The sequence below is a fragment of the Rhipicephalus microplus genome, chromosome 7, assembly GCF_043290135.1.
Source record: "Rhipicephalus microplus isolate Deutch F79 chromosome 7, USDA_Rmic, whole genome shotgun sequence".
Lineage (NCBI taxonomy): Eukaryota > Metazoa > Arthropoda > Arachnida > Ixodida > Ixodidae > Rhipicephalus > Rhipicephalus microplus.
The window spans coordinates 32139558-32166513 of record NC_134706.1 but is presented as its reverse complement, the minus strand read 5'-3'; the positions used below and the strand labels follow the sequence as shown (position 1 = coordinate 32166513).

The following is a 26956-nucleotide window of genomic DNA, read 5'->3' as shown; positions in this document are numbered from 1 at the left end:
AACCCTGCTGCCAGTCGAGGTAGTCCAAAAAAATAGGACATTAAATTGAAATTTGGGGGTGCTATCATTACTGTAAAGTAGTTCGCACCTCAAGGCACACAAGTGTCGCGGATAGGCCGCATTTAGTCTGAACAACCATTCAGTGCTAGGTGGCGTTGTGCTCGCGCGCGAGTTCTCACATCATGGTTAGCGCGGTAGCGCCAGCAGTGACGCCTGGCGGCGAGGCTGGGTGGCGGCACACAGGACATGAGCGATTATTTTTGGCAAATGGTGGCAGGCGTGAATGGTTGTCTCCTGACGCGGTCCCACAGAATGCGGCAACTGCAGGCCATATCCAGTGGGCCCCTAGCGGTGAGTAGAACATCAGCGGCGACGCCTCCGCATTTCCATTTGTTTGTTACTACGTTTGAGTGTATTGAAGTACTGTATAAGGTTGTTTAGCGTGCCAGTCACTGGTGATGTATTTTCATTCGGCTGATGATATAAAAAGTGTTAAAACAACGTACACGTCTGTTTTCGTCCACCTTGTTAACAGTGTCCGTATGTTCCAAGTGCAGCGTTCTAATTTCGGGACTCCTAGAAGTTTATTTCCATAAGAAAAGCCTAAAAAAAAAAACATTAATGAAGTGCTCCTTTTGTGAGTCTAGTCTGTAAGTCTAGCGCACTTCTTGTCAATTGCTGGTGTAACGCTCACAGTGTGGTATAGGCAATGTTCTTGCAGCCAGATTCTAATGAATGGGGTCTTTCGGGACGTTTTTCCTCTAGTTTTTACCAAACTACATGCACCCAATTTCTATGTTTACGCAAGCTATACATGACAGCATGCCAACATGAAGGTTGTGGGGGTGCTATCACCCCTGTAAAGTAAAAGTAGTTAGCGCCTCATGGCATGCTCTGAACTCACAATGGGCCATAGAGTTGATCCTGGATATATCAAACTCAAAGGGGATCGCGGAATAGTTTGATACATTCGAACACAGATATATCGTACCGACATATATAGATAAAAATTCGTTCGTAAAAATATAGAAACTTGCACATTCATATCAAATGGTAAATTTGCCCGCCTTCAAATATACTGAATGTCGCGTGAGCTGGAAGGTGAGCTTCGGTACTCACCGCGCCCCCGCCAAAACCCGAAACGCACGAACAAAAAAAAAAAAAAAAAAAAGGGTGAGAGGGCTCGGACTGCCCAATCTCTAACCTGGAGTACCCATCGGCTCGGAGAGCAGGAACAAAGGAGCTGACGTCCTCCTCCTATCACTTTTTAAAAATTTTTGTTGATGTTGCTGTTTAGCGAGTTTTGATCAGCCAAACACAGCTCGCGCCTTTGGCTGTTGCCCTCGCAGATGGCCATCACTTCGCGAGTGCTTTGTTGCTTCCGTTGTCGCGCCGCCTGCATACTACCGCATGTGCAGCATTTCTCTTTTGCATGCGTGGTGTGCAAAACTGCTGCGAACTCCTTGATTGTCCACTTCTCGTGTAGCTATGGCCAGCGTCAAGAAGCGCGAGACCCTTGACTTTGCGACAAAGCTGAAGGCTATTCAGCGTGTTGAGGAGGGCAAGAAATGTTAGACCGTCGTGGACGAGTTCAGAATACTAACGAGCACTCAGTATCTTGTTGAAGAACAAAGATGATAAATCAAGGCAAAGGCGGCGGAGCAGCGAACGTCGGGAGCCTGTCATGTTTGTGCTCCTGCTCATGGGAATGCAGAAAAGGCATTCTATGCCCGGTTTTTAGTAGTGCACGCGAAGATTCCGGTGGATGGCCCGATGTGGATGACCAAGGCCAAATGATTTGCCGCTGTTAAACAACTTCGCCAACCACACCAAGTGGCTTCACTGTTTTAACCAGCGCTACAACATCATGGGCAAAACAATTTTTGGCCAAAGCGAAGCTGTCAGTATCCAGGACATCTAGCAGTAGATGACAAAGGAGTGGCCAGAAATTTCCGCGAAGTTTTCTGCCGCAGAGATCTTCAACGCCTGGCAAGACGTGAAGACAGACACAGTGATCAACTGCTTCCGCAAGGCAGGCTTCGAGACGGTGGAATTTGCGGAAACCGGTGAAGACGAAGACGACGACGAGCGCATAGACGACACATTTCGAGAGTTGTCACCCAGCTTCCCGGCACCAGTTCCACATGAAGTGCTTGCGGACGATTTTGTGGAAGCGGATTTCAATGTCCAGGCTGTTGCGAGCCTCACTGGCGAGGACATAGTAGCTGCGGTCCAGGCCCAGGCCGACAGCTCATGTGACGAGGAGGATCGTTCGGACGAGGCGCTGGCTACATGCGCATACTTCGCCGCTGAAGTGGCGGCAGCGTTTGGCATCATTCGCTGTTATATTGGCCACATGGAGGGAAGTGGGCTGTCGCACCTGGACAGCCTAGATAAGATCAAGATTAGCGTCTTCAACATTTCAAAAACGAAGAAGCAGGCAAAAATAAGCTATTTTTTTCACGCAAATAAATCATTCTGTTGAAGTGTGTGTGCGGTATAAGTTGTCATTCTTGAATGCGCCTATTGTAGGTGATTGTCGGCTACAGGTAAGCTCTCGGTTCTGTATTTATCATATCGAATTTTTCATATATGGAACTAATTCGCAATCCCCTTCGAGTTCAGTATATTCGTGTTCGACTGTATATCAATAACTCGACATACAAAATATGCGTATTTAAGGCTGGAGTGTACACGTATCCCGAAGGATTGCGGCCACTAGCGTGCGTTCGGTCTCAGCGAGCCGTAGGGCGCACATTGACCGTCGCCGTGGCGAGGACACAGTACTGCTCAAGGTCGCAACACTTTATTGTCTGCGGCAACACCAAAACACAGTACAGAGCACGTTGCAAAAGGCACGGTGGGAAAGCAAATGGGCTTATCCACCCCACGGGCGAGAAGTACTACACAGGGGTGCCGCGAGCACGTCTCCGTGGTAAAAGTGATTAACGGAGACACCGAGACAAAGGGCCCGGTTGCTCGAGCGAGGGCAAAGGCCCTCGCGTTGGCTTCGGAGAGATACGGGTCGGCATAGCCTGGCCACACACTAGGACACCGCACCGCTCTTCAGCCTAGTCTTCACAAGGGGCAACAAAAAGTGAGCGTTCACCGCGAGCGCGAGGTGCCATTGGCCAAGTCCGACGAGTCCCAAACAATAGAGGTCGATGGACGGAAAAGAAATACGTACTCACCCTCAGTTGTCCGGAGATGTCCGACTCACTCCAGACGCGCGCGCGAAATGTCCCGAGAGACCCCACGCGCGGTGCCACAGTCGACATCCGCTACCGTGCGAGAGGGGTTAAACGTCTCTCATTCCAGGCCTCGGAAATTGTTACTAGCGCCAGCACTGTTTTTGTGACGTCCAGTTCTATGCGGAGAAGCCTGGTTAATCCACCCGGGCCCTGTATTTTTTTATATAAAATTTTTCATATATCGAACTAATTCACGATCCCCTTCGAGTGTGATATATCCGTGTTTGGCTGTATATCGATAGCTCGAAATACAAAATATGCATATTTAGGGCTAAGTAAAGCATTTCAGACCTCAGAAATTGTTACAAGCGCCAACACTGTTTTTGTGACGTCCAGTTCTATGCGAAGAAGCCTGGTTTATCCAGGGGGTCCGAAAAGTTTGACAAAAAATTTTACGCAAGGGTTTTTATTAAGATGCGGAGCATCTCTTGCTTGTGGGTACGTCACGCGTCTGGCGTCCGCATTCCCACTACACATGTGCGGCTCTCCTGCTTCCCTCTCTCCAACAGCTGCAAGTTACTCTCTCCACCTCTGCTCTTTCAACCGTTACTCTCTCTACCTGTTCGCGCTCGCTCCCCCATTGCACGTGTGCCTCCCCTCCCCTCTCCATGCTTCCCCTCTCCTGCCTTGCAAACCAAAGCAGGGAGTATCTGCTAACCTACGCTGACTCCTCCCTCTCTTCTGGCATTCCTCACAGCAGCGTCTCGCAAAGCCGATGCAGGCAGCGTCTGCTAGCGAGTTTCTCGATCGAAAAAAAGAACTGCTTGCGCTGCACAACCACGATGTTCCGCATCACCCCTGGTCCCCTTCGAGGAGATGGTGCAATTTTTTATGTCTTTTTCCCCCCTCATGCATACTTTTTCTCAGCAATGCGGGTTCTCATACACTAATTTTCAACGTAATGGGATTGATTGATTGATATGTGGGGTTTAACGTACCAAAACCACCATATGATTATGAGAGACGCTGTAGTGGAGGGCTCCAGAAATTTTGACCACCTGGGATTCTTTAACGTGCGCCCAAATCTGAGCACATGGACCTACAACATTACCGCCTCCATCGGAAATGCAGCCAACGCAGCCGTTATTCGATCCTGCGACCTGCGGGTCAGCAGCCGAGTACTTTAGCCACTAGACCACCACGGTGGGGTGAAGCGTAAGGGGAGGCAAGTACCCTGGCCTCGTGTATTTATTCTCAGATAGGCGCAGCTGGTAGCTCAACATGGTTTCGGTTCGTGCAGCTTTTAATGGCAATGTGGGCCCACTTATGCCACAGATATTCGTGGCTCCACTAACTTACGTTATAAGCAGTCTATGCTGTACTGGGTTCAAATGCTTCCCCAAGTAAGTGAGAATCTCTGGACCACAAAGGGTTAAAGAATCCACAACCTTCCCGAAACAAAATTTCAAGCTAGCTCTCGGTGGGCACAGCTCAGAATTATCGTCCAGCAAGACGACAGTTTCGAAACAGATCACAGGGAACTCCGATCCGCGTCTTCGAGCCACCTTATTTTGCTACTCTCTCTAGGGCGTTGGCTCCGGGCTTGTCCGAGAGCTGCCGAGGTGTGCTAAAGAACGGACTAACGAATACAGTGAGAACGCGTTAGCCACTCACTCTTTCTTCTTGGCACTCTCGTCGTCCATGATGCGGACGTCGATGGCGACGCCGCTCGGCAGAGGCGCCGTCTCGACGTCCCCGATCTGCACGATGACGGGGTTCTTGGCCAGTGCGAGGACAGCGTTTCGGATGTCGGGCAGCCAGCTTCTGCTGAAGGCCACCAACTGACGCTCGGGCTGCTCGTACGATAACAGCAAAGCAGGGAGGGTGGCAGAGAGAGAAAAAGAAAGGACAGATTTCTTTCACAGCACTGTACATACAAACCCTGTTTGGCTAACAATACGCTTAAACCTCATTAAAGGACCCCTGACAGTGACAGTTTTGTTAGCAACTTATAGGCAATGGTTGTCACCAATAATCGATCAGAAGCGCCTTCTCATCAGCCAGACCAATCTCACCTGAGAAAATTTTTTGTAACCTAAAGCCCAATCTGCCTATGACAAAGTGGTAAGAGCGGAATCCTCATTTCATACCGATGAATTTTTAAAATTTAATTTTGCTTTCTTGTTGTGGTAGTCATGGCACATAATGGAAGTTTGATTAATTTCAGAAACACTAGTTTCCATTTCATTTGAGAACTGTGATCGGCATTGCTTTTACTGTGTATTAATGCATGTGGAACAAGTTGAGGGGACGCCGCAAACTAGTGGACCTTCACAAAAAAAAAAAAAAAAAATGCTTATTTTAAATCCGCATGAAAACTAAGCAAGTTTATTTAGTTTCGTCAGGTCTGGGCAGCAAAATATCTCCACAAACCAAATCCCCCCCCTCCCTCCCCGTGGACTTAACAATAAATCAGTTTATACTCATTTGTTGACAACTACACTATTTGCAGTTTCATATCATAGTTTATGTTCTTTAAAAAATTAATTCAAGCTCTAATTTTAGAATTCTACATCAAAATCACTTCATGCAAGTCACATGTCGATGTCCTTTCTTTTTCCATCTTAGGGCCATGCTGGCTCAGCGGAATATTCATGAAACTTGCTACATGAAGTCTCTGGATCCTTTAGAACGCGACGTTACTAAATATTTACCAAATAAAAAACGATTTAATATTCGGAGTTTCAGCACTAAGTTCAGTTCGACATTCGTACAATGAACTTTTTACAGCACTTTTGCCCGCCTCCGTAAACTTACATGAACGTCTTTCAGGATCTGGCCGATTGCGTCCGCGTGGCTGCCGTCATAGAGCTCGTCGACTCCGTACAGGATCGCTACAGAGATCGTCCCAAAGTCGAAGTGACCCGACGTGTGCACTTTTTGCATGGTGCTGACCGTGGAAATGGCCACATGGAATTCTACAAGGCACAAACAAACAAAACAAAAAACTCGCATACACAATGAATGCTTTTAAATGCAGCCGGAAAAAAAAAAGAAGGTAACAGAGGAAACCTGTTACATTTCACTAAAAGTTTCCAAACTGACAATTCTAGTAACTCTGTTCCTTATGGATATATGCAGTGAAATCCCTATGGTAAGGAACAAACAATACGTGTGTAGGCACAGTGGAACTTCATTTATGCATCCCCCGGTTTCACAACAACCCCCATTTTACGACAAATCAGTTGTCTTGGCAAAATCCCCATAGAAGTAACATATTAAAAACATTGGTTATACAACGCAGTTTTACGCTGACCCCAGCTTTACGATTTTTAGATTCCTTCAGAAAAAAAAAAAGAAAACATTCTTACTCGAATCAAATGTAGTCCAAACATTAATGAGTGCAAAATATAAACTTGCACTCCCATACATTGAAGCTTCGAAAAGTATAGAGACGGGATGTCTTCTTAGAATGGAAAATTCACACCGATCCCCTCGCCGCAAGTGTTGGAGCGGTGCCAAGTAGCTGACGCCCTCCCAGCAGTGCAGTGAAATATCACTCCCTCCCCTGTGGCACACCCCCTCTCCACCACTCCTCATGTGGGCATCATCTCACCCACACCACTTCTCTCCATCTGTCGGCGAAAAGAAGCCGCGAGCCGGCGGGTGTGCACACCTCGAGAATCTCGCAATGCCGACAATGTGGACAACGCGCCGCTGCTTGCCGGGCAACCGCGCCAACGAGCGGAACGCCGGCGCAGCACGCTTCCCGCTAGTGTCCGCTTACCTTTCCCAGCTGTCGTTGGCGTTGCAAGGGTTAGCGAAGCCAATTGCGGTCGCGAATGGCGACGTTAGCACAGCCAGGAAAGCCGAACGCAAGCGTCAGCAGTGGAAGACCAGCGACACCCACGAAGTGCGAGTCGAGAACACTGATCGCGTTCGAGAACACAGATTGCGCGCTGGTAACACCGATGAGCCGCGAGCCAAGGAAGCCAAGCACAAGCGTCTTTAACGCGTCTCACCTCCTGCGTCTTTGCGTTTCAAACAAACGTTTGCTCGAGTAAATGTTACACAGAGTTTTGCTTCAAACCGTTCTTCCAGCACCCACATCGACGCCTGTTTCATCTGGGTCAACGCCGTGCGCACCGCTGCTGCTTCGCATCCCATCAGAGTTCCTTTCGGGGAGATGGTCTAGATTTTTTTTCTCTTGGAAGCTCACGCGGTTCTATATACGCCTCGATCGCATGCATACATATCAGGATCGTTACCTTAGTCCTGCTCTATCCCCACAAAGTACCTTCAGCCGGCTAGTATTTTCACATTTTCGCTCCAAGGAAACTTTTCCTGGTCGACATACAGCTGATCTCCTGCCTTTGTCACGCTCGTAGTCACAGGCCTCTACACGTGTAAGGACGCAACTCAGTTATTTTCATCTTCAAAATTACTTTGACTCGACGTCAACATTCGTAACGACAGTGGGACATCATAAGTTGCACTTCCCAAGCCAACAAATTACAGCTCGCACAGCCCAGTTGCGCACGAAGGCATTCTATGCAAACTTGTGGTCCGTCACCATTATCTGATAGCAATGACACTGTGTCATCACTATCACACGAGTTTTACATAATAAAATTTAGAAAAAAAAAACAGGCTATATACAGGTTTTTATGGTATTCAATTTGGTGCTAAAGTTCACTCAGCCATGCTGCTGTGGTAGTCAGAAATCGGGGATTTGTGGTTGTAGACTGTAAATTTTCATGAAAAGGGAACACGTGAGCGCGTGGCTTATGCACTCCGTCGGCTGCGTGCAGTGTGCTAAAGCGGGAACGAGAACCAACCACAGCCCCTTATTGCGCCATCTCAGGGCGAGCAAGACAACCAGTCAAACAGTTGGCGACCGCACGCCCATTCTGGTTTGAGTACCCAATTTAACAGAACAGGGGGTCTCAAGCACGTTGGCGACAGGGAACCCTGCTAAGCTACAATAAGTGCCAAGGAATCACCCCCTACATCCGGCGAGCTTTCTTTATATTTCGTTTCCAATCAAAATAAAAGCACTAAGGTGTGCTTATAGACGCCCAGGCGTGAACAGTGAAAGTTCCCTAAATAGATCACACTTAGGGATCGCCATCCAAGAGCGCGGAACCAGGGAAAATGTATCACTGGCTCGCGAAACTCTTAAAGGGCCTTTGGAACCTTTAGGTTCCGTGGAACCCACTTTGAGAACTCCTGGAATAGAATGCAATTCGAAGTTTTCAAACACCCACACACCCCTACCTCATGGAGTACAAACACCGCTTGCCTGACTGGAAGTCTTCACGGTCGTTGGAGGTCTCCTCCGAGATTTCGAGGCACTCCAGGTCCAGCGACCGGCCAGTGTCCCGGAAGTACTTGTAGATGTCGCGCACCTGCCTACAACTGGACGCAAGCAGAAGCGCCTGAAAGAAAGTCCCACGAGCATTTAATGACTGAGCGTTCTCACAACTTTGGCGGTACGTCACACAGTAGAAACTGTCGGACGCTGGCAAGGCCGCAGAAAGCAGGAACTTACAACGGGGCCCTTTGCGTCACTCTTGATGTTCCGCTGGCAATGCATGACGACAGATGGAAGAAACTGTGAATGAACAATGAGACTCATGGTTAAGAACGGCAAAGAACACGAGACACCAAACAATGAAAAATGAAAACACATGGTCGGGCATCAGACTCACAATTAGTAATCTTTACTCACGTAGACACACATATATATATACAGGCATGTGGCCACCCAAAAAAAAAAAAAAGGGGGGGGGGGGGGGTAATACAACAAGCAAGGTTTCACCATGCTTGTAAACTCAAATACCATACTTCTTTTTGTTGCCGGGCGATGGATGCAAACGCTGATACCCACAGCAACATCAACCCACCCCAACTCGCCCAACTATCAGGGCTACAAACAATGACAAAGAAAAAGTGCGGTCAAAAGAGTCCTCGAAATAGACTGCATCATGAAAATTGAGTCTAAAAAAGTTTGGATGATGCGTCACAATACGTGCTTAACTCAAGAGAACAAAGTGAACCTGCTGATAAACCAGAAGGTTTCCTTGAATTGTGTTACATTTTCCAGTAACCACGCTGCAACATAGCTTCTTGCACCACTCAAGTGCTATGGGCCTCCCGGCTAATTTCCAAGCAAATCCACCAGCTAAGCTTACTTATTGAAGGCTTCTGAGGCTGCACTGCCACTTAGCTTGCAGGCACCAAAAAACAGCTATTTGAATACACAAATCTAGCAAAGCTACAGCCAACCTCGACCGCCATGTTAAAGGCACGGCGTAAAGCAGAACATAGTCAGAGCCGATGCACAATGTGAGACAGAAAGGCAAACTAACTCACCGAAATGACCTTCTCCGACATGGAGGAGTCACCCAGTCCAATGAAGTCTCGGTTGCTGAGCAGTGCCGGCAGTCCGTACGAGGCTAGCGCAGGTAACGAACTTCCCAGGACATCCTTGATCTTGCTCACAAACTCCTCTGAAACAAGAGTCGCATATCATCATCACCGTAAGCCCGACTGCACCCATCACAGGCCAGAGACCTCACACTACATTCCCCGACTAACCCTGTACTGTGCGTGCCGAGGCCACATACCGACCAACTCCTTGATCTAATATGCCCCCTTAACTTTTGGCCTCCACGTGACACGCTTGCCTTCTCTTGGAATGAAGCCTGTTACTCGTAACAACCAGCAGTTGTCTTCTTTCTCACTATATTTGGCGACAACTTATCTGGACAATAGAGTGAAGGCTACGGAGTTTAGGGCTTCCACACATTCATGCTGCTGCACAAATAATACAGCAGCTCTCGGTTTTGCTCGCTCGCATTGTTCACATTCTTGGAAAGTTATATACATGAAAAAGCAAACTTAAGAAACATTTCAATCGTTCAATGTACATTTTTGCTTCACAATACGAGTTACAGTCTTCTTGAAGAACTCAACAGGGTATTTGCGAACACACACAGATCGTCGGGGACGACATGTCTACACGAGAAAATTTGTGTTCTTAAAAGACTGTGCTCTCTAATGAAGAGAAAAGAAAGGCATTCCAGAAAAGTGAACGCTAAAAGAATGTTTTTTTACCTACGACTTCCTGAAACCGTTTGAGTTTCATAATGAATAAAGCAGCACTTATTTTAGCAAGGCAAAGGAAAGAAATCACCAGCAATCTTAAGTACTATTTTTTGGCGCGGTTCTGTAGTTTCCAGAGCGCTGTAAAAAAAAAAAAAACTTGTCGCCAAGTAAACATGACCTGCCCATGTATTCTTGATATCAACTAAAACTTCCCTAACACATTTATTCTCTGACCCACCATGCTCTCTTCTTGTGCTTTGGCGTGACACCCATCCCCTTTCTTTCAATGGGTTGTTGTGTCATCCTTAAAGGGACACTAAAGTCAAATAAAAATTTACGTCAGATTGAAAGCTCAACGTATGACAATATCTAAAACGACAATTATCAGCAACAGTGCCCTTACCCAGAATTAGGATAAATGCACAAGAACACAAGTGCCGCAGTAGGACATTTTCAAAATGATCTGAATGACATCAGACGGACTGCCTACAATTATTCACTAGTAATCGATTTAATTGCACTAAATAAACAGCCTTCCGTGCATCAAGAGACGCAATAAAATGCTGCTTGTTCATTTCTGTTTGATTCATGAAAAAAAAAAAAAAAAAACGCTGCACGTTACTATGAGGAATGGCGCGAGTGGTTCCACGGGACAGGTGGTGCCATCTAGTGGGGCGCAGTTTAAACAAAAAACGGCTGCAATCTCGAAGCCAATGGCGGGAAATTGATCAATAGCCGTTGTTGCTGCTGTGGCTCCCGCTGCTTTCGGTCTGCTGCTACTAGCGCAGTAAAGCCGGGCAACATTGTGCACGGCAACAGTGACGCGAGTCGATCCGCTTCTTGAGGCGGGTAATTTGAAGTGCGCTAACCCGGTGCGAACCACTAAAACATAGTTTTGTTTGAAAATAGGCCCTTCCTTGACACAAAAGTAACACTAAGAGGCTTCTGGACCGCAATTTTAACAATCAACATCCACTTAATAGTTGACTTCTGTGTTCCTTCAAAGAGACCGATAAATGGCCAGAACGTGCAATTAGGTCTTCGCAGAAATGTAATGACTGTGAAATGTAGCAACTGATTCCAGCATTCTTTTTACATTGTGACACTAATTTCTATCTTTAAACTGTGCTTAAAGTAACGAAAACCGTAATGCCGCAGAGCCTAGCGGAAGAACCTTGAAGCTGGATTGAGAGCCGATCACTTTGCAGTGCGTAGTCGTGCAGACTGATGCTGTCATGCAGGCCAGTTCTTGAAATTAAGAGCATGTATACTTTCATCTAGCTCTGCATATGATGTAAAAGGAGTTGCGCAGTGAGATGTGGCTACCAGTGGACCAAGTCGAGGCATGGCACATGCACCTGGAGTGCAGGCATGAGCAGTAAGCCAGTGGGCTCGAACCACTCCCTGTCTGCAGAATGTGTTACGTGTACATGACTTCATATTCGCTGCTAAAAAAAAAAAAAAAAATTCCAATTGCAAATGTTTCGAAACCTTTCCACGTTACCACACCATGACCAGACACTCTGGCAAGTAAGCCTTTCGTTGCGCTAAGCAAAAATAGGTACCATAATAATCAGTCGTCGGTCCTGTTAACAAGTTAAAGAACATCCAGGATACTGCGCCATACGTAAGTTGACTCTGAAACTAAATCTACGCAACTTGAAACAAGAAAACCCCACCACGCAGTTGTATGCAAAGCACCAAACTCACCGGGAAGACCAGCTTCTTCGAGCTTGAGGATCGGCTTTGAAACTCCCTCGCCCTCGATCTTGACCTTGTGCTTGGTCTGGAACTCCTCAATTTGTTCCTGGAAAGACAAAAGGCAGCCGAGCGCACCTTCAATGTGGTTTCTTTATCAATCATCGTGGTGATGGGTGCATCTGCCAATGCTGGAGTCAGGCCAGCGTTGCAAGCCGTCTCCACCGACAGCCACAATAACAGCTTCGAGTTAAAATAACTGCATGCATCTTAAAGCGCCCACAAAAATCTGTCACCTCGCATTGACAGGAGGAAACCAAGAAAACCGTGCTACTAGACCTGTCCTTTCAAATAATATTGCTACATGCATATGTATTGACATTCTGTGTGACACAGGATTTGGGTCAGTCGCAACTGATGCAGCACTACCTCCAGGAGCTGCACGATTTAGTTTTCCGCCCGAGGGGATCCACAGTTGGTCAGTGGGGAATGGCGGCGTTGAGGCGACGCAAACGAGCAGTAGAGCGGCTGTTAGGTGCGCCGGAAGAAGGGTACACTTGACTAGGCGAATACCCACGGGGTCCGCGAATGGATGAGAAAAAAAGAATTGGCTTCAATGTGGGGGCGTCCAAGTGCTGCGGCAGTAGCGGGAGACATAGCCAACTCAGCGGCAGTGGATGCAGATTAGTTTGTCGTCTACAGTTCTCTATTCGGTTGGATTGAGGGATCTGGGCAGAAATTATGGGTTATGGAGCGGTGCATTCATTGGCATCGGTCTGGAGTCGGGTCGGAGCAGGTGACGGGAAAACCGAGCTTGGTTATTTCTTGCCGCACGACTGCTTGAATAACCGAGATTGCCGGAGGTGTTTGGACGGTGCCATGGTCGACTGAAACTGGATGAAACGGCGCCAGACTTGTCTCCTCACACCCCCACTGAACGACACGTGTCACATTCTCTTGCAAGGATGGTGTCGCATTGAGGTCGGTGCACGTTGACGTGATGGCCGTGTTTGGCAGCAGCGAAAATTGAGGCAGAATTCAGCGGCTTTTGCACATTTCGAAGCGGCGGCATTTTTTATAATGCCGCTTTGATCGACGGTCGTGACGTTGGATTACACAAGCAAGTTGAAAGCGTCGTCTGCGATGCCCATGAGTATGTGGCTCACATTGTCACTCTCGGTCATTTGCTCGTCCACTCTCCGGCACAACGTGAGCATGCCCTGTATGTACGAGACATACGACTCTGTTGATGACCGCACACAGGTGGTGAGGCCTTTTCGTGTGGCCATTTGACAACCGGATGGGTCTGCAAAGATGTCACGCAGTCATTCTTTGTAGATGCTTCAGCTGGTGAGCTCGGTCTCATGAGAATCGAACCATACACGCGGGATGCCGTACAAATAAAGGATCACGTTGGTGAGCATCATGGTGGAGTCCCATCGATGAGTCTGGCTAACATGCTTGTACATTGGGAACTAGTAGTCCGCGTCAAGGCCAGGTTGGTCCGAGAATGACCAGAATCACAGAGGTAGGACATCGTAAGGTACGGAGTAGCTGGCGCGCCAGGTTTGTGATCATTAAAAGCCATGGCTGGAGGCGGAACGGTGCACCTCCACCAAATATATTACGTGAAAGATGAAACGCCGGGTGAACAGGGCTGTAGATAATATATATTTCTAACCAGCAGTTGCGGCATGGCAGGTTAACCAGTGACTAAGCAGAGACAGCCTTTTGTCCTCTTCGCCAGGCACACAAGCGCTTAGTAGCAGAGAATGTCAATATGCATGCATGCAACAATATTAACCACTGGGGTTGTATCTTCCAAAAACATAATTGTTAGCTCGCACCATCTTTGAAGCACTTGAGACGTTGGAGAAAGAAAACAATTTACTTAGCTCTCAAAAAAAAAAAAAAAAACACACACAAGCTACACAGGCTACAAAAATGCCACACTGGTCAAAATTTCACGAGCGTCACCCAGTCACGTCAACGTCTTCTTTCACTAGCTACATAATGGGCACATGCATTTTTAACATTCGGCCATCTTGCAATGCTTTATGTCCTCGTTAAGTCGCTCTCTGCCAAGTTGATCAGATAACTTGCACATGCAGTCGTTCGGCCATCCTCCTATAACTGGTTAATCAATGACTTGATAGGAACAAGATGAACCGAAATAACAAAACAACCCCCAACATTGACATCCAAAATTCATCACAGCACTGAAAAATTGACCACTTTGTAACGTCAGACATTGAATAAGAGTCATATCTCCCGGCCATTTTGACTGCCTTGACCATGCAGAAAGCCACAAAGTAATAAAAGATTGAGAACACAAAAACTTGTCATCATAAAAACTTGGCACAGTGCAATTCTTTAAACACACAGACAGAGAAAAAATAATAAAATCACGACATGCAGTCTCGAAACCTGGCTGGTTATACGAGTTTGGGCTGAAAATGTCGCACTGAACTATCTTGGTCCTGTTGTGATTCTCCGGATGCGACATTGTCATGATGTGATGCTTTATATGGAGGATACCACTTCTTTTGTAGTAAGGCGTAGGCAGCTCCTGAATATCGGCCTTTCCCGTCAGTTAGCGATGCACCCGCAGGAAAAGCGTGTGTGTCAACGAGTGGTCCATCACGTTTCGGTTGAGTTGTAGTCGTATAACAAGCGTTTGCAGGGTCCTTTGCTCCCAATTACCATTTCACCAACTTCACAGTGCTTTAGAGAGTAGCGCTGGTGATTGCAGGCATCCTTCGGGCACTTGGGATCCACTAGTAAGCATTGACACACATGTGGTCTTAATTCCCGGGTTGGGTGCGAAGGGATTTCTGTATCGCAAAGCTGCTGAAGTTGCGCTACACAAAAACTTGACTTGTAGCCATGACTTGCCAGTACTCTTGCTTGAGTTGTTCTTATTACACTAATCTGCTTTCAATCTGATACCCCAAACAAGTTGCTCAGGACAATAGTCGCTGTGACTTCAGATTTCCTCCCAGGAAGGACATCACGTCCACAGTGTCCTTGAATACTGGTCACAGAGCGATCACTGGATGTAGAGATGTAGTTCACAGAATCCTTTTGAAGCTCACGTTCTTCTCTGGCTGCCACGTGCAGTTCAAGCTGCTACACCGATGACACCAGACGAGCAAAAGGAGAATCGTTTAGGTGGTAAAAGCGGAATGTGCTTCCCACCTTGTCATATGTGACGTTGGGCAGTTTGGTAAACGTTCGGCCCACTAACATGTCAATTCTTTGTGCATCGTCGCGGACTATCAGAACAGGCACATTTTCTGCAGTAACTCCGTCTATGCTCACATAAGCCTTACGATGACCGAGGCTTCTCATCATGGGTACATGCTGGCTGCCAAAACCATGCAATTCAGTCGGTTCCCAAACCATCTCGATGCCGCATCGTGCCGCCTCTGACGCACGCAACAAGCAACCGAAACTCCCCATGTATAAATAAGGGCTACTAGGGTAAATTCATCGTTGAACGTCCCTTTCTTGAGCAACACATGACCAGCCCTGGTGCAAGGAAGTTCTCTGACAGCATTTGTCTCATTATGCAGAAAAGCCTCGCAGTTGCATTGAATGTGATCAGTCATTTAGCTACGCTGACAATTGAGCGGGCACACAGGCTCAGGGCAATCGCGTGTGATGTGGTCGTAGACATTGCAGTTATAGCATTTTCGCTCACTGTAATGGTTCACGGACGACGATCCCAGGTGTCGATCTGCTCCCTGGTTCGAGTTGACGGTCTCTTTACTTGGCATGGGCAGGCTTCGCTCCGAATCTGGTGATGACGCAAAGCTTCGGCTGCGGCCGCCGTTCACGTTCGATGCGCTCGAACTCCACGGTGTCGTGAGGAAGGTCGTCGCTGTCGTCGTCATGCGCCCTTCCTAAAAGCATGGTGCAGAGTTCGCGAGACCTCAACCCCATGAAGACTTATTCTCGCGTGTCCGTAAAGTCGAGGTTGACTTCATGGGGCAGATGCACCTTGGCATGGAAATAGGCGGTCGCACTCTCGTTGCGCTGCTGCACACGCTCTTGCATCCTGCGCCATCTTTCCTCAACGCGAGTCTGGCTGACGAAGGCCCAACGGAAGCGGGTCTCGAACTCTTCCCACGACGTGATCTGGGAGCTCCTCGAACGGTACCAGTCCTTGGCAGCAGCTACCAGTCGGCACTTGGCAGTTTCTAGCGTGTACGCAGCTGGCCACTCGTGAAGGTTAGACATGCGACGAATATTCTCATTCCACTCAAGTGCCGATAGAGCATCCTCGAAGCCGCCAAATTGATTATGTGGGGTTTAACATCCCAAAACCACCATATGATTATGAGAGACACCGTAGTGGAGGGCTCCGGAAATTTTGACCAGCTGGGGTACTTTAAAGTACACCAAAATTTGAGCACACAGGCCTAGAACACTTCTGCCTCCATCGGAAATGCAGCCGCCGCAGCCGGGATTCGATCCCGTGATCTACGGGTCAGCGGCCGAGTACCTCGGAGCAGTCGAAGGCACTAATGTTGTGGCTTAAGTCGGCAATCACCTGGAAGGTTGGTGTTGGTCGAGGTTGCGCCGCGCCGGCCACAGACAGTCGTTCCAGCAGAGTTGCTAGTAAGCGATCCTTTTCTTGAAGAGCTTGAAATAGGTCACGGGTTGAGATAGTGTCGCAATGGCCAGATGCTGTGTCTCCACCGCCAGTCGGGTTGTCTCCGTCATCGGTGTGTTCCAATTTAAGGTTAAGTATACTAGCTCCGTGCACTGATAAAACTCTCATGTACTCTCAGCAGCGATTGGATGGCGAGATCCTACTTCTGAAATGTTAGCTTGCGACGTCTGTGGAGCACACGAGACATTGGAGAAAGGGAAGGATTTACTTAGCTCTCAAGAAAAACAAGCCACACAGGCTACAAAAATGCCACACAGGCTATAACTTCACGAGCGTCACTCAGTCACATCGACGTCTTCTTTCACTAGCTACAAAAAGGGCACGTGCATTTTTAACATGTTATAATAATGAGGAATACCATAGTTTTATGAAAATCTCAGAATTCCCATCACCTGAGGTCCTTTAATTCTTTCATGCACAGAATTCCATTACTGGCGGTAAACAGAGCTTTATAGAAAAAATAACGAAATCTTTCACAAAAAATGATTTTTTCACAAGAAATAAAAAAATTGGCAATTTCAGTTGAAAAGATATGAGGTGACCACCCTGCAGTAAGGGTCCACTGGTAACTTATACAGCATACTCTCCTGTACTATCAACACAGTAATAATAGAAAATACTTTTATATAATATATAAACGCAGTCGCTTCGTGCTAGTGAATTGCCTTACAACTCGAAGATAGCACACGTACCAATTCATAAAGGGGGTTCGAGATAAGATGTCCAGATTTATAGGCCCCTCTCCCTGACATATATGCAAATTAAGGGAACATATAATTTACTCAGCTATCATGAGTCACCTCACGGAGAACAATATCCTAATTAAAGAAAAGCATGGTTTCCACAAGGGCTTGACCTTCACAACACAACTTGTAGAATTCTATCACGATTTAGGAAGTGAAATTGATGTTGAGGGCCGGATAGATTGTTTGTTTTTAGATTTTCGGAAAGCTTTCAAAGAATAGTTATACATAGAGATGACATCAAATGGATTGAAAATTACTTATCGGAGCGCAGTCAGTGTGTTTGATATACATAAATGTACATGTGTTTTTGATACACATAGTGCTTTAATATATATAGTGTTTTTGATATACATAAATGGTAAAAGTTTGGGTATTACGTCCTCAGAGCGACTTTTCGCAGATGACTGCGTGGTGTACTGAAGTATATCTTGGGATGATGCGACAGCATTACAGGGAGACTTGAACAGAATACATGATTGGTGTAAACAGTGGAAAATGTGTTTACACGTGAAAAAGTGAATCGATATGTGTTTTACTAGAAAGAAAAAACCACTGATAGATAACTATTCTATAACTAAGGAGTTCCTCACCGCAGTTAATGTCTCCAATTACCTAGGCATCATGTTTTCTGCTGATTGTTCATGGAATGCGCACATCAGTGATACAGTTGGTAAGGCTGGATGGGCACTGAACTTTGTTCAACGAAACCTAAGATGTTGCGAGCTTGAATTAGAACGGAATGCGTTTACTAAGACCAATATTAGAGTACGCCTGCCAATTATGGGATCCATCGGCAGCCAGTCTCACTTCTCAGATAGAAGGTATTCAAAACAGAGCAGCCAGGTACGTCCTGGGCAGGTACCGTAGAATGGACAGTGTCACAACGATGAAGCAAGAATTGAATTGCGAATCGTTGTGTTTGCGACAACAGAAGTTAAGGCTGAAACTGTTTTTTCAAATATATAACAAGGTAGGCATAAACAGGGATAGTTATTTAAATACACTTTTTTATGTTTCTATGCGTAATGATCCCGAACACAAAATACGTGAATACCAGCCCAGGACGTGCATGTTTGCCAATCCTTATTTTCTGAAGTGTATAGCCGAATAGAACAAACTTGCTGAAAAAACTGTATATTGTGCAAATGAAGACTTATTTGTGACCTCCCCTGCTGTAACACCCAAGGGCAATGCGGGGTAATTCTGGAATAATATATATATATATATAATACATGTTTGGTCCACCATCTAACACGTCTTGAGGACGATGGCAGCCGGAAGAAAGCAAATGTAACATGTCACATTGAAGGCCAAATGAAGTAGCGCCATTTCTGTCAGATTGCCGAAAGCCTTAAAATATGTGCCATTTAAAATCCGAAATGCGAGACTTGCGTATTTTAAGAGAACAAATAAAGAAAAGGTGGTTACTTGGGGTCACCCCCATGCAGGAAAGAGTTAACGCGCACCTAACTCTAAAGCACTCGAACCTCCAGCATTTCACCTCCATTTAAGTGCAGCCACCGTGGCAGAGATCAAAACACTTAGCCTGCGTGAACCAACAGAAAGTGCATCACAGGTAAAACAGCTACAGTTTGTGATAGGTAACAGTCCATCAGGCCATTGAGTGCTGTTGGCCTGTTAACCATGTGAGCCAGGTCTTCGCAATGTACTGTCTCCCCCCCCCCCCCCCTCGCACACAGGAGCCTCGCAACGAATGAAACCGAGATATGGCTCATCGAAAACGTTAGCTAAAGTAATATACATCAGTGCACCTTTCCAAAGTACCATTGAGGACCTTTAGGCTCAGCACAAAATATAACGACCAGCTTTTTTTTTTTCGAAAACATTACACTAACTTCATTTCTCAGTACAGACAGCACTACCAACGAGTCATAGCGGCAGTCAGTGCCCTTCATGAGTGCCTTTGCCGCTGATTGATGGCTTGCACTGACGTCACAGGAAAAGCCATGTTGGTGCACCAGCATGCGGAGACGGGACATTTTCCGTTGTCACATTAATGCTATCGAAAAATCACATGCAGTTTATTGCATGCGAAGCAGCTTATGGTGGAGGTCTACACGGTGTGCGGCGTGACCACCCTTACGGCGCATGCGCAACAGCTGGCCCAAGCACTGTCAGAATGCGCTCAAGCATTCCGGCCTCTGCAAGGGGCTGGGTAAGACGCTGTGGCGTCTCCCCCAAACGCTTTCTCAGCAATCACGTGATGGCATCGGGGAATGAGATTCTGCAGACCCGCGATGAACGCATGTGCTTCCACATGGTGTGGCAATGAACTTGCGTAGCGTGCTTCAACAGGAGTTCGGGACGAGTGACAGCAACAGAAACTGCAGTATATTCGTGGTGTGCTCCTCTTGCAAGGTCAAGGTGCCCGTAATGACCCGAACTTTAAAGTCCACCCATGCGCTGCTTCGCATGCTACTGATGGTTCCCTTGATGGGAGATGATGTAATTTCATTCACGCAAAAAGACGTTCCTGCCGCATCATTTTCTCAATTTGTTTTTCTTCAAAGTCACCATAGTAGAGTCTCAGTTCCTTTCAAAAGCTGTGTCCATGACGACACGTGCAAGCAATCTATATCAACATGGGCAATTCGGCGTGCTACTAGTCAGCAAGCAGAATTATTGCCTCGCCAAGTGGCTCGCCAACTTACCACGCGCAACGATAGGTGAGCAAACACCTTTACTCTGTCCTCCCGAAGATGTCTGGCAAAACCCATCTAACATGACACCAAAATGCGCATGCGCACACACTTACCCACCTGCCCGCCGCCATAAAGGATTACTGACACAATTTTGAGTATTTGAAAGAGAGACATTTTTCGTTTCCTTGGTAAGCCCTGTTAACACCCTCCACACACTGGTCTGCCAGCACATATAAAATTTTTTCTTTGATTTTCAAGTTTTCATTAGCGATCATCGAGTCCTGTTTTTATTGATGCCCTGTAATTCCAATTCTTGAATTTTAACCTACTTTATGTTCTTGGTCTGGAATTGCCATTGTGTATCCTTGTTCGACCCCCCCCCCTTATGTAATACCCCGTCAGGGGCCCTTAAGGAAAAATAAATGATGATGATGATAAGCATGCCAGCCACACCGCAATGGACACTATCCCGACAAGTAGATTCGTGGCATCTTCAGCTGAGGTGCACTGGCACCGTGACAATGGAAGGGAAGTTACGCAAAACACCGCCCGAGTTTCACGCCCCACTACGGGCCAGTCAAACGTGTGAACCACAAGACTCGAATCCACGACAGCAGCGCCATCTGCGAGAGACGCGTCTCAGCAGAGGTCAGTTTCCAACGTCCTGTATGTACCAAGAATAAAAGAGCAACGTTTAAGTAAATATATTTTTCACCAAAAAAGTACTCTGGTGCACTTAGTTTATTGTAATGCATAGCTTTTATTTTTAAAAAATGTGAAATGTTATTTTTTAGGATTTTGCCTGATGTTACTACTAATTAACCATGTGTATGAAACAACAAAAAATGATTTTTTTTGTCACTTTATGTCCCAAAAAAATAAGACATTTCTTTTTGAAAAAAAAAAATCGCCCAAATAATTAATTTCAGCCATAAACAAATTACAATTTTTCGCATGCATGTTGAGAAAGATTTGACCTTGAAAGGGTTAATGAAGCCATTCAATTGGTTACCAGAAGAAGAGTTGCAGGGACCCTTTATTATGCCGTACAGAAAGTGCTGCTGCTGTTATTTACTAGCACGACAGGGTTGGGGATGCATTACCAAGCGAGCGCAAGATCAACTAGGACAGGACCGGGTCTTTAGCTGCGACTCTGAATTTTCAACAAGATGTTCAGTGCCGCAACCACTATGCTTTATTAGTGCATGAAGATACGCACTGCAGTCATTAGAAACGTAAACTGCAGCATCCACAGCTGGTCAACGAAGTGGCACAATTCATATAAAGAGCACGCACAAGAGAAAAAAGTGTGCCCTAAAAATGCTTTCTGTGCTAACAAATGCTACTAAGCATGCACAGTATTTAGTGCAGTTCTAATTAGCTTAGCCTTTTTCAATAATGCAGTAATTACGAATACAAAGTTATCAGCAGTTCGCTGCCACAGTGCTTAAAACCGAGAAAGTCCCTGAAAAATAACTGAAGTTGCACCATACACATCAGTGTACAGGCAACTCCTCTCGTGTGCTTTGTAGACTACAAAGTTGTGCTGAGCAATGATGCTTCCAGACCATGGTTCTCGGGCTGAAAAAGGGGATTGTGCTACTTCTGCACTAAAGCACCCAAGAGGAGGGGCAATTGCAACGATCCGCGAAATAAAGACTGCAATGACGATAACTACGACAATGCAATAGAAAGAGAAGCAAGTGGCATATCTTTGTGCTCATACGACAGTGTAAAAATGTGAAGTAAAGAATGAATAGGTGCAAGCGCTCGCTCCAGGTGGCGGTGCCACTGCAAACTCAACAGTGCCAAGAAATTGCTTCCCTTCAAGATCACGCCGGTGCCTCTTTGTTTGTCCACTTCTGGATTATTTACTTGATCGGTGCACGACGCTATCCGCTAGGCAGCACCCGAGTACGTGTGAACAGTAGTTCTGCACGGTTCGATACCCCGACCTACTGTGCCAGTGGTAGCAAACGCAGACCAGCAGAAAGAAGCTACAGCGAGAACAATCCGCAGTTCCCTGGTGGACAGGCACTTCTGCAACTGCTAGGAGAGGCCAAAGGGACGCACTGCTTTGAATCTCTCGGGAATTTCGCTTCCAACCTGTACATGCGTGGTACGTCGCTCCACACTCCCAACGCGTACCGAACGCTACGCTCACGCGAGCCGCACGAAAGAGTAACAACGTCACAGAAGGCATCGCGAGGCGGGAACTTCACAAAACGTCGCGTCTCGAAAATGCCGCGCCGCAAGTGAAGGACGCTGCCGGCCACAACACTCACCTCCGTCCTGGCGGTGACGTCACTGTGCTCGTTGTAGGGCACTTTGACGATGACCACGGGTTGCTTTTCGGCGGGCTCCGGGTTCTCGGAGGCCTGCGAATCGCCGCCCTCCGGCGCGTCGGCGGCCGCAGGCGACGCAGCCGCCTCGATGTTGCTGTCGGAGTCGGCATCCATGTCGGCACGTCGCTCGCTCGGTGGCTCGCGCATACCCCCTTCCTCCGCCATGACGCCAAGCCTGAATTCGAAAGACGGGCACAATATAAGGTTAACCACGCGCTATCGGAGCCTTCTCGAGCCACGCAACTGGACGCAAACGCGTCCGCAGCGTTTTATTCCGGGGGAACGCGCGCACAGTACGAAAAGTAGTCCCCCCCACAACCATCTCCCATGTTTCTTTTCTTCGATTGCGCGCTTTTCCAAGGCCTCTCACGCCACGAGCATAAAAAATGACCAACCGTTATTCTCGGAAACTGCTGGAATGATCGGCGAGTGTCCCGATCACTGTTACGTCATAGCATCAACGCCTATTTGCCAGATAACGGGGCAAAAAAGGTCGTTGTGCACCGCCGGCCGGTGTTGGCGCACAACGGAGCGTTGTGTAGGGGACACGATGTGCTATTCACTGCCGACACACTACGAACGAAAGCGTTTTGCAACACCAACGCGTCGTGAGTACGTACCTTCGCGGCTTTTTCTCACACCGAAGATCCGAGCTGACGCTTCCTTCTGATGAGGCTTTTTTTTTTATAGGCTTTGAGCCGCAAAACCGCCAAAAAAGTATTATTCTCGCACAAAACAAAAAATCACTACCGCACGTTTAGTGCATTTCACTAAAAAAACAGCACGGCCAACATTAGTTCAGCCGCAGTTTCGCATCCTACACCGCGCGTTCTCAAAAAATATTTTTCCAACATTCGCAAAAGTTCTTTAAATTTTAACCCTGTGTAAATAAACAGTGTATTTATTGCTTTAGTACAAGCCATCGAAGTTGATCGACAAATTAAGTTAAATACGTTAAACCACAAAACAAAAGCGTTTAGTAAATGCGGCTGGGCTGATGAAAAAATAAATATAGCAAAGATAAAGTTTGTATTCTTCCGCGCCGCCCAGCGAGGAATATTGATTTGTTGGTGCACTCAGGCTCGTCTGATAACATTCCGCGCCGTCAAAGAAACACCCGCTGCGTTACACGCGAACGCTGACAATTGGCCTCGAACGAGTTGCAAGTGGCCGCACTAGGGTCTAACGCCTTGTTCGACACTTGCACCTCGCCAAAAGACGCTCGCCGACGACACTGCAGAGCGCACTTCACGACTCCCCACCACTGCAAGGCCCTCCATCCTACGTGTCGGCCAGCCAAAGTAGTGGTAGTAGTTTCGAGCGCTCGGGGGAATCATTAATTGGCGGCGTCGGCGATTCGCGCAGTCAAATCGTCACCGGTATTCATTAATTTCGGGACTCGAGAAACAGAAAGGATGGCCTACAGGGGACCCAGATCGTAAGTAAACCCGACGACCGGCGATTTTTCGATAGCCTTATCGTTTCGCTGTAGTTGAATGAAGGAGGAGGGGGGGCTACGAGCCAAGCCTTTCCTTTTTCCCCGAAGCCATTGCTGTCTAGGCCAGGCCTCGGCAAGCGCCGAGTGCTTCAAGTGCACCGATAATTCATAATATCGATGCCGATAACGGCACGAAAATGCGGTGGAAGGTGCATTTGCAAGCGCTGTGCGCGGTCAAGCCGTGCTTCGCAGTGCAGCAATCGGTGCGCCTATTGAATGAACGCTACAACAAATATGACCGCCACCATCAGCTGTAGGCGTACCGCAATGTTTGTAGAGCCGGCTACAGTTGGCGAGGTTTCTCTAAAGTTGCATTTCTCAGTCAGCTGCGCAGTTAACCGTTAGCGCGGTGTTTGTGTGTTGGCTTACGTAGTCATTCTTCTCATGACAGCCGACTGGCTTCCCGGAACTGTGGTTTCGTTTTTATGTTATTGTGCTCGTGTAGGAGAAAAGGTCGTGCTTTTAAGTGGCTCAACAGCTGTTTCGCGCTTTAAAACAACGTCGCGACAGTTGTTTTTCTCTAGTTGAAAAAAAAAAAAAGTTCCCCCATTGCTTGCTTGCCGCTTTCGTTCTTGTGGCGGTTAGCGCTCTTGCGGAAGCATTTTCTTTTCTCAAAGGCAGTCGCGGAAACTGGCTTCCTAAATTGTCATTTTGTTGTGCCGCGTAGCTCTGTGTATGCGCATTGTTTCTAGAGCTTTCGTCCATGTTTGAACCGCGTTATTTTTTTGACGGTATTTTCGCCCCCTGAGCTTAATCAACGCGTTCCTTCGAAGAAGAGTACTGTTTTTTGTGTCGTTAAACGTATTTTTGCTAACTTAGACGCTCTTTAAACTTGACTGAGCTAAACGTTCCAGACTGTAGTTTATTGTTTTGCACCGACGCATCTCAGTAAAAAGAAATCATTACCGCAAACTACGCTTATTGTGACAGAAATGTCAGGTGTGCTGACAGTACAAGAAAAGCCGGTTGTGAAGGTGTTGAGGCTGGTGTATTTTGGGTGTACTTGGACCCAATGCATGCTGAAGAGTGACATTAGTAGTCGTTAAAACACTTCGAGCAACGAATTAACGTTATCACCCAACGTATATCCAACCTAGACGCAAGCCCTTAGAGGAAAAAAAAAAAAACTGCAAAATCTGTGCGGCGCCCGAACACCCCGAAATTTACCTGTTCAAGTTTCGCGAATGTTCTCTGGAAGCTGAAGATTTTCTGCAGCTTCCGGTTTCGTTTGGGCGGTCTAATTTGTCGACGTTTACCGCAGCGCAAAATATTAAGGACGCGGAGGCTTGAAACTCCAGAACCATTAATCACCAGAGCGAAGGCGAAATGGTGCGATGGAGATCATTTCAGCAGTCGTGCGAGTTGTTGTTGGAGGGTTTCAATCAAGGTCACTCCGGTTCCACTGTATTCTGCAGAGGCAGGAAAAGAAATCGATATACCACCTCGCGTGTCGTCTCCAGCGACTCCCGTTTCTGCCGCCTCTTTGTCCGCGCGCGCGTTTATTTTTGTTTTGCCGGCTAGCCGCGCCGGCTCGCATGTCTGGTCCGGGCGGTGCGCTAGGCAACTGCGGCAGGCTCGGCGCATGCGCGCTGGCGCGTTCTGCCATTGCGCAAGCCCGGAAGCGAGAGAAAGCATAGCGGGCCCTCCCTCTTTCCTCCTCTCTGTGGCTCGTCGTCCTGCGGTGCCTTTCGCACGGTTAGCCAGCGTTCTTATCGCCCGGTGCAGTGCCGTTACTTGGTTAATCCAAACGTTGCACGTTCATTCGCACGTCTTCAGAAGCACGCCCTTATTAGCGCTGCGGGACTTGAGAGTTCAATCAACTTGCTTGCGTATGGCTACCAGGTAACATTTTAACTGCAGTTTAGGTTACCAAGGCTCTACTGTGAAAGCAAACGTGCATATGCTTTCGTAGTACTCATTCACTTAGTTGGTTCATAAGGTAGATTGGAAAATGTTTCAAAGTTTTGCACACTTAACAGCAGTTCTTGAAAGTGAACTCTGGCACTCGCTGATCATGAAGTGTCGTACCTTAAGAAAAGCCTTGTAATGAAATTTGTATTGTCTGCTTGCAGGCACTTATTCATTTTTCGTCACTTCGTTCTATGGGTGCTCTTCGTCGCACTTTAAGGCCAAACCTCATAAACGCGAAAATTCATACGACGAGCTACGGGACGTAGATTGCCTTCGCGCGAACAGTCGCTAGCGCAGGCAAACCCCATTCACACGACGGTTTCGGCAAGCGAACTCCACTGTTGCTTGCATGAGGCCTACTCATACCAAGAAAACCGCGTAGTGAGCGGTATGCAATTTAAAAATAAGATATATTGTTGTGTGATGGAACGGAAAGTGTTTATTATTGCCTTGCAGCCCTTTTTTATGTGCACGTGCATAAACATTACGTTATTTCTTCGTTGTGCATGCATGACTCGGGCGGAGAGGTGAGTGAGAGGAGGTGGCGATTTCGCAGCACATGAAGAGAACTGGCAGTACGTTAGTCATGTACATCATGTTCCGGTGCTTTGAGCACAGCACTTACGGGCGATGGGCGACGGTTTTCAAATCTGGAGAATCGAGCAATCACGCGAAAACTACCACGCGACACGTCGCGCGAACGCCCTGTTTTGTCGCTCATAGCATTGCTCGTCGTCGCGTGCATTTTCGCGTTTGTGAGGTTTGGCCTTTATCGTTGTGCATCTGTATGTGCATTTGTGAGCACATGGGTCTGCATATTTATCTTCTGCATTAAAGGGGTCGTGAAACGGTCGCTTTACAACGACAATACTGCACCATCGGCAGCCACACATGCTAACTATATCATCAGCCCGAGTAGACCGGCATAGATGCTTTGCCTATCGAGAAACGTGGAACTCTATGGCATATCGAGCGCGCTCATCGGCGTCTGCCATATGTGATCCGCGTCCCACAAGAACGCTGCTTAAGATGACGTCACCAGCGCAGATTGCATATGACAAAGACGCTGATGGGAATCCAAATTGCACGCACTCGGAAGTACCGAAGAGTTGTGTG

At 47.3% G+C, this 26956-nt stretch overlaps 2 protein-coding genes across 2 annotated transcripts in view; one reads left to right on the top strand and one right to left on the bottom strand.

The window, feature by feature from the left end:
* The window catches only part of LOC119179290 (uncharacterized), a 59038-nt gene extending 35856 nt beyond the window's left edge, over positions 1 to 23182 (bottom strand). The window contains exons 1-8 of the mRNA XM_037430358.2: positions 23052 to 23182; positions 22372 to 22606; positions 12012 to 12108; positions 9567 to 9703; positions 8743 to 8805; positions 8494 to 8629; positions 6009 to 6169; positions 4866 to 5044 (exon numbers count right to left, since the gene is read on the bottom strand). Coding sequence (XP_037286255.1) covers positions 4866 to 5044; positions 6009 to 6169; positions 8494 to 8629; positions 8743 to 8805; positions 9567 to 9703; positions 12012 to 12108; positions 22372 to 22596 — 998 coding nt within the window. The 5' untranslated portion in view covers positions 22597 to 22606; positions 23052 to 23182. The remainder of the gene's footprint in view (positions 1 to 4865; positions 5045 to 6008; positions 6170 to 8493; positions 8630 to 8742; positions 8806 to 9566; positions 9704 to 12011; positions 12109 to 22371; positions 22607 to 23051) is intronic.
* A 364-nt stretch (positions 23183 to 23546) lies between these two features.
* The window catches only part of LOC119180189 (putative ATP-dependent RNA helicase DDX5), a 33855-nt gene continuing 30445 nt past the window's right edge, over positions 23547 to 26956 (top strand). Inside the window, exon 1 of the mRNA XM_037431331.2 lies at positions 23547 to 23869. Within this exon, the coding sequence (XP_037287228.1) occupies positions 23847 to 23869 (23 nt within the window). The 5' untranslated portion in view covers positions 23547 to 23846. The remainder of the gene's footprint in view (positions 23870 to 26956) is intronic.